Raw genomic sequence first — 7,500 nt, 5'->3', positions numbered from 1 at the left:
TTGGACCGGCAGGTTCCCAGGAAGGACCCCGAGTCCTCGAACACCAGGTGCCCCTCCAGCGCCACCTGCAGGAGGACAGCCAGCGATGGCGCCAGAAGTTCTGAGAGCCCGGCTCACTCTGCAGAGGCCCAGGGCGCAACCGCCGCAGCCCTCCCTCCGGGAGAGGGGCGCAGATTTCTCCCCAGTGAGCAGGAGCCCCCAGAAGACACCAAGAAAGAGAGGCCTCCGAGGGAGGTCCAGCAGAGCTGGCTGAGGCTCGTGCTGAATCTCTTACTCATGCGGATAGAGGAGCCCAGAGAAAAGGCCAGCAGGGTGTCAAAGGGGAAAGGGGACCTACCAGAGGCAGCCGAGGAGCGAGCCCTCAGGAAGAAGTCGCAGGAGAAGAGGACCAGCCACAAGAAGCACACTCACAGGAAGCCTATAGCCGAAGAGCCTCCCGGGCCCCAGACCGCAGAAGCGCGAGGCCAGGAGGACATACCGCCCAGTTTGGCTGCCTCACGAGCCCCCGAGGAGGCAGACCTGGGGCTGATCTGCAGGGGTGAGCAGACTAGGGTAACCCCATTGTCCCACCCCAAGGACCAGGGTGCTCCAATCTCCTCGGATCACAAGTGGACAGTGGGGTTATAAACAGCTGAATGCTTGAGTTCAACCCAACGGAGCCGCTGCCATTCAGTATGCTGTGTGGCCTAGAGATGGTGAATTCATGCACGCCCCCCCCCCAACCAGGAGACAGAGAGAGAGAGAGAGAGAGAGAGAGAGAGAGAGAGAGAGAGAGAGAGAGAGATGCTATCTCACGGGTCAACACAGCTTACGCAAAAAACAAGTGTTTGCTGCCCTGTAGCTGGTGTTAAATGCAGTGAGATTGGGGGGAGGGGCAGAAGTAGCGGCTCTCAGCCTGCCATGGTGGCACTAGCCTTTAATCCCAGCACTGGGGAGGCAGAGGTAGGTGGATCTCTGAGTTCAAGGCTAGCCTGGTCTACAAAGTGAGTTCCAAGACAGCCAAGGCTATACAGAGAAACCCTGTCTCCAAAAACAAAACAAACAAACAAAAAAAGTAGCGGCTCTCCCACCCCACAAGCCTATGGATGCCTATCAGTGCCCTGTCTAGACCCTGCTCTGTCAAGAATAAATCTGCTGCTGGACATAGTGGCACAAGCTTTTACTCCCAGCACACCGCAGGCAGAGGCAGGCAGAGGCAGGCAGAGGCAGGCGGATCTCTGAGTTTGAGGTCAGTCTGGTTTACACAGCAAGATCCTGGACAGCCAGGGGAAACCCTGTCTCGGAAAACAAAACAAAACAAATGAACAAAAGAAGAAACCCATTGTGCTAGTTTCTGCTGCTGTGGGCTGGAGGCCACTGGTGCAGACATCCTGTGGCTGTGATGGGAAAGGCGGCTCAGGGAGAGCTGGTGGAGGGGAGCCTGGCCTGAGACACCCCACTTTTCCTCCTGGAAGTCCTAGCCAGCTTCTGATTTGGAGTGAGGTTTAGGGGTGGCTGCTGTCTGGCCTGTCACTCTATGGAGGTTGTGCTGCACGCTGGTAACAAGGTCTGAGGAATGTCACTGAATCCGGTTTTAACTTGTTTTCATTTGATTTCCAGGGGGACCAGATTCTGACCTCCCTCAGGCCTTGCCCACTGAAGGATGCCATGCTGAAACCCCAGACAGCTCTGGCCAAGCCTCAGGTCTTCCATCAGAAGAGGACCCCAGAAAGCCTGACCGTGAGTCCGGATCCTAGCGTCTTTCTTTCCTTGTTGGTGGGAGTCCACACCAGACTAGAGGGCTTGCTCAGGGCACGCGTGGATCTGGCTTGCCTGTCCTGCTGCTTCTGGCGTGGCAAACTTATTTTAGAGTCTACCAGGAGAGAGACTGAGGCAGCAGAAAGGCTGCTGGCAAGCGCTCCTGCTTCTGTGACCATGGCAACGTGGCTTTGCTTTCAATTTCTTAAAATGTATCTTGAGGGGCTGGAGAGATGGCTCAGCGGTTAAGATCACTGACTGCTCTTCCAAAGGTCCTGAGTTCAAATCCCAGCAACCACATGGTGGCTCACAACCATCCGTAATGAGATCTGACGCCCTCTTCTGGTGCATCTGAGGACAGCTACAGTGTACTTACATATAATAAATAAATAAATCTAAAAAATAAAAATAAAAAAATAAAATGTATCTTGAAATATGTAGGAGACAGGGCAGGGTGCGCCTCAGTTCGTACAGCACTTGCCTGGCATCCGAAGCTGGTATTAGGTTCCCAGCACTGCATAACTGGGATGTGGCAGTGTATACGTGTAATCCCAGCACTGGGGAGGTGGAGGCAGGAGGATTGGTTCAAGATCATCTGCTATGTAGTGAATCGGAGGCCACTTGGAGCTACATGAGACCCTATTCATCTACCTATTTATCTATCTGTCATCTGTCTATCCCTGTATCATTTATCTAATCTGTCATCTATTTATCAAGCCTATCTATTTCATCTATCATCTTTCCTATCTAGTCTATCTATCATCTATCCATCCATCTAACCTATCTTTATATATCTTATTTATCTATCTAGTCTATCTAATCTATCATCTATCTATCCATCCATCTATCTATTATGTCTTATCTTTTTTTTTTAAGATTTATTATATGTAAGTACACTGTAGCTGTCTTCAGACACTCCAGAAGAGGGAGTCAGATCTTGTTAAGGATGGTTGTGAGCCACCATGTGGTTGCTGGGATTTGAACTCCAGACCTTCGGAAGAGCAGTCGGGTGCTCTTACCCACTGAGCCATCTCTCCAGCCCTGTTATGTCTATCTTTATCTCTCTATTATACCTACCACCTATCTATTGAACAGAGACTAAAGGTGTTAGACAGGGACCCTGCTTTAGCAGGTAAGATGTCTTGTGCTTAACTAAACAAGGCAGCTATATGGAAGAATGGAAAGAACTGTCCAACAGCCACAGCGAAGAGCCTTCAGTGTGCTCTGAATCTTCTTGCAGAATTATAGAGAATAAAACAGAGCTTCATCCATACGGACTTAAACACCCGTCTCTCAGCAGTGCGCCCAGCCTCAGATACAATCAGAACACCTCCACAATACGCTCTTCATTTAATTCTCTAAAAACAAGGGCTGCATTTTTAAAGGCAGGGCTTGCAAGGGATAGAAAGGCATTTCTGTGGCCAATTTGTAAGGTGTTTACCATTCATTGTCTTGCCTGAGAGGAAAATGAACTGTAGACTGTGTCAGGAAACAGGAAGCCAGGAGACTGGTGAGAGAGCAGGAGTGAGGGGTAGAAACCCCCACAGCTACTCTGGGACAGAAATGTTTGTTTGACATTTCATGCAAACAGACCTTTGGGGTACAGCTAGTGGAGTGGGCATGCCACCCTTGTGTGAAGCAGAACAAGCTACCCAAGGAAATGTTCTCATGTGAGGAGTAGTGGAGGCAGCTATGGGGCAGGTCCAGTGTGACCTGTGGAACACCAGCTGATGTCATCTCTGTGCCTTAGGATAGGGACCTGTTATTATGTGGGGCTGCAAGACTTGGAATAAGCCTTGGGAAATGTTTCTAATTCCTGCTCCTTTGTTTGTTGTCCTGATAGCCCATGAGAGAGTGTGACCCATATTTCACAGGGAAAGCTGAAAAGATGCAAAGAGGGAAGTGACTTAGCCACTGCCAACTCAAAGCTCCCAGATCTAGAAAGCTCAGGTGGCAGGGCAGGTGGACATCCGGCCTTAAATCCCTGCATAAAACATCATGCTTTGGGCTGTGAGATGGCTCAGAGGGTAAAGGCATGTTCCATCAAGCCCCGATGATGTGAGTTCAATTCCTGGAACCCATGTAATAAAAGGAGAGAAATGGCTTCCAAGAGATGACCTCTGATTGTCACATGTGTTTCTCTTCTCCCTAATAATTAAATTATAAAGATTAAGAAATTTAGCCGGGTGTGGTGGCGCACGCCTTTAATCCCAGCACTCGGAAGGCAGTGGCAGGCGTGTTTCTGAGTTCTAGGCCAGCCTGGTCTACAAAGTGAGTTCCAGGACAGCCAGGGCTACGCAGAGAAACCCTGTCTCGAAAAACCAAAAAAGAAAAAAAAAAAAAAAAAAAAAAAAAAAAAAAAAAAAAAAAAAAAAAAAAGAAAAAGAAAAGAAAAGAAAAAAGAAAAAAGAAGAAATTTAAAAAGTCATACTTTACCTCAAAAAGACTTCTCTGTACTTGGCCAGTTCTCAGTCAGGATGGTGGGGGATGGGAGGGTCTTCGGGTATTGGGGGAAGGATGGGAGGGTCTTTGGGTATTAGGGAACCTCAGTCCCGAGGCTGGCTTCATTCTCCTTGGGAGTCCAGCTCTGGATACTATCTGCATACCTAGGCGTGGTGGTACCACGGTCTCTTGCAGAGAATGACATCATCTGCTCTCTTGCAGAGGATGACGTCATCTGGCAGATCGTGGAATTGCTCAAGAAAGCTGGAGACCAACTGGAAGAAGAGGTGAGGCGCAGGCATCAGAGAGCGCCTGCAGAGCTGCTGCGGCTCCGGGTTCGTGCCCGCCTCCCCGTCTAGTTAGCCCCACTCCCTAATTCCAGAGGCCGCCTCCCGCTCTGTGGGCCCTGTCTGGGGCTGCCTTTCTCCTCTCCTCAAGGCCAGGGATCTGACCCAGTTTCTTTCTCCTCCCCACAGCAAGTGCAAGTCCCTCAGCCAGAAGCGGTTCCTCCGCGAAGACCAACGCCACCCCCCAGGAAGAAATCCCAGGAGAAAAAGTCCAGCCTGAAGAGGGTCTTGTCCCTCAAGAAGCCTGCCTCCGAGGAGCCCAAGAGAGTCGGCACAGCCACTACCCTTGGCCCAGACACCCGGCCCAAGAGGCCCAGCTTCCTACCCTTGTGTGTTAGTAGCCCACGAACTTCCACCTCCAGCAGCGTTGGTAAGCAGGCTCTAGCAGTTGCCATAGCAACTGCAGCTGCCTCCTGCTCTGGAATCTCTCGGAAGCCCTCACTAGGCCTTGAGCAATGTAGGGAGGATGGAGATGGAGAAGGGACCAAAGCTTGTCCCCTCCACATGGTCTTACTTGGGTACAGGCAGCCCACCTCAGCTTTTGAAGTAACCGTGTGCAGGGCCCTTAGACACTCTGGGGACGTTTTTTGTGACAGCACTGGAGACAAGAGTCCTGGGTTCCAAGCTACTTTATTTTTTTATTTTTATTTTTTATTTTAATATGTGTGGATGTTTTGCCTCCGTGTATGTCTGGGCACCGCATGCGTGTCTGGTGTTTGTGGAGGCCAGAGGTGGGCATCAAATCTTAGGAACTGGAGTTCCAGATGATTATGAACCACCATGTGACCCAAACCTGGTCACCTGGAACAGTGCTCAGAACCGCCGCGCTATCTCTGCGCACGCACACAGGCTGATTTTGTTGTGATTGTTTGCTTGGTTGGTGTTTGTCTGGAACAGGGTCACACGTAGCCCAGGCTGGTCTCAAACTCCCGCGTGGAGCCAAAACCCCGAACTCCTTTGTTTGTTTGTTTGTTTGTTTTTTGGAGACAGGGTTTCTCTGTGTAGCCCTGGCTGTCCTAGAACTCACTTTGTAGTTCCAGGCTGGCCTCGAACTCAGAAATCTGCCTGCCTCTGCCTCCCGAGTACTGGGATTAAAGGCGTAGGCCACCACGCCCGGCGACCCTGAACTTCTTGTGTGCCTGCCTTTACTTCCTAAACGCAAGAATTGCAGGCTTGTGCACCACCACCCAGTTTGTGTGGTACTAGGGCTGGAAGCCAGGGCCTCCTGCCTATTGGGCAAACCACTTATCAGCTGAGTACCCCAGGCCCTCCCGATTGCTATCCTATCCCTGTCTCTGTGACTCTGATTCCTTCCAGTGTCCTATTGTCTGTCTGTATCAGTTTGTTGCAGAGATGAGTGCGGAAGAGAAGTGATGTCATAGTCACGTGGCTCATCAAAGCGGGAGCCAGAGCCAGAGCCGGGAGGGAGAAGGGCTGGTCCCTTTGGCTCTTCCTGGGCGTTAAGGTGGATGGGGGCTGGCCTCCTACGACACTGTTGTCAGGAGAGCACGGATTTGGGGTCATAAGAGGAGAGATTTTCATGCAAGGCAGTTTTAGGCCATGGCTCTTCATTCATGGCACGGAGTCAGACACCTACTGCCCCCTAGTGGCCCAACCGAAAACAGCGGCTAGGTAAGGGAACCCCAAGGAAAGAGAAAAAGCCAGAGAAGCCAAGGAAAGGCAGTTCTGGGGGGGGCTGCAGAGAGCATGATCGGGGTCCGCAAACAGAGCCCCAGACCTGGCACAGCCCAGAAGCTCATGTAGCCTCACAAGCCTTGCAGAGCCCACGGGTGGCGTACACTGGCACCTGCCCAGGCTCAGGGCCAGTTGCTGGGTGTGGCTGACACGCACACTGACAGTGCCTTTCTGCTTCCCAGACTTGGAGGCGCCCACGTTCCATGCGGCCCGGTCTGTCGATGGTGGAGGCTCCCATCCCTCTGAGCTCCACACACCAGCTGCCGTATTTCAGGGACCCGAGGAGAAGCCACTGCTCGACAGAGCCTCCGAATCCAGTTAGTCCGTTGCCCCTCAGAGACAACCCCTACGCGGCCGCCACCCCATCCCCCACCTCCAGCCCATCTGTCTAGACTTTGCCTTTGGAAAGGGCAAGCAGAGGCAGAGAGAGGGAGGCTAAGGCCTTTCAGTCTCCCTGTGGGAAGCCTCAGGCTGTGGAGACAGCACACTTCACCCGCCAGCCTCAGTTTCCCCATTTTGCAAGGGTGGCCCTTGAGAGTTGCTGGAGGTTCTAACTGAATGGCTGCCTATAAGGCATAGCAGGGCAGGCCTGTCAGCGGACAGGTTGTGTCGCTGCTGATCCTTGTTATTGCTGTTAGGTGGCTGGCTCGGGAGCTGTCATGGTGCCAGGAAGGTGCTGATCTCACCACAGTTATCAGTTTGGTTTTTTTTTTTTTTTTTAAGATTTACTTATTTATTATACATAAGTACACTGTCGCTGTCTTCAGACACAGCAGAAGAGGGCATCGGATCCCATTACAGATGGTTGTGAGCCACCATGTGGTTGCTGGGAATTGAACTCAGGACCTCTGGAAGAGTAGTCGGTGCTCTTAACCGCTAAAACATCTCTCCAGCCCCCACAGTTATCGGTTTATTGTTGATAGAACCAAGCCTGGATCTAAAATATTGTCTAACATCTTGAGACGCTTTAAACCGCTTTGGGGGGAGGCAGGGGGTGCTGGAGAGACAGCATGGCTGGTAAAGTTGGCACTCCAGAACGGACATGGAAAGAAAAGAAAGACAACAAAAAAACTTGGGGTGTGTGGACCTAGCCCCGACCTCAGAGCCTTTGTAAGGAACCCTGTCCTTTTCGTAGGAGAATTCAGGCGGAAGATCCTGGCCCTGCTCCAGAAGGCAGAGGATGAGAGGGGAGAGCAGGTGAGGATGGGGAGAGTGGCTGAGGATGGGGAGAGCAGGTGAAGATGGGGAGAGCAGGTGAGGATGGGGAGAGCAGGTGAGG

The 7,500-nt window shown here is 51.7% G+C and overlaps 1 protein-coding gene across 1 annotated transcript in view; it reads left to right on the top strand.

Annotated features, from left to right (window-relative positions):
* Bnip5 (BCL2 interacting protein 5) overlaps positions 1-7,500 on the top strand; it is an 18,426-nt gene that overhangs the window by 6,474 nt on the left and 4,452 nt on the right. Inside the window, exons 2-7 of the mRNA XM_021221887.1 lie at positions 1-538; positions 1,600-1,719; positions 4,402-4,466; positions 4,656-4,896; positions 6,404-6,538; positions 7,357-7,418. The exon at positions 1-538 is cut by the window's left edge and continues 58 nt beyond it. Of these exons, the coding sequence (XP_021077546.1) occupies positions 1-538; positions 1,600-1,719; positions 4,402-4,466; positions 4,656-4,896; positions 6,404-6,538; positions 7,357-7,418 (1,161 nt within the window). The remainder of the gene's footprint in view (positions 539-1,599; positions 1,720-4,401; positions 4,467-4,655; positions 4,897-6,403; positions 6,539-7,356; positions 7,419-7,500) is intronic.

This window comes from Mus pahari, chromosome 21, assembly GCF_900095145.1.
Source record: "Mus pahari chromosome 21, PAHARI_EIJ_v1.1, whole genome shotgun sequence".
NCBI lineage: Eukaryota > Metazoa > Chordata > Mammalia > Rodentia > Muridae > Mus > Mus pahari.
This window is presented reverse-complemented; position numbering and strand designations above follow the sequence as displayed.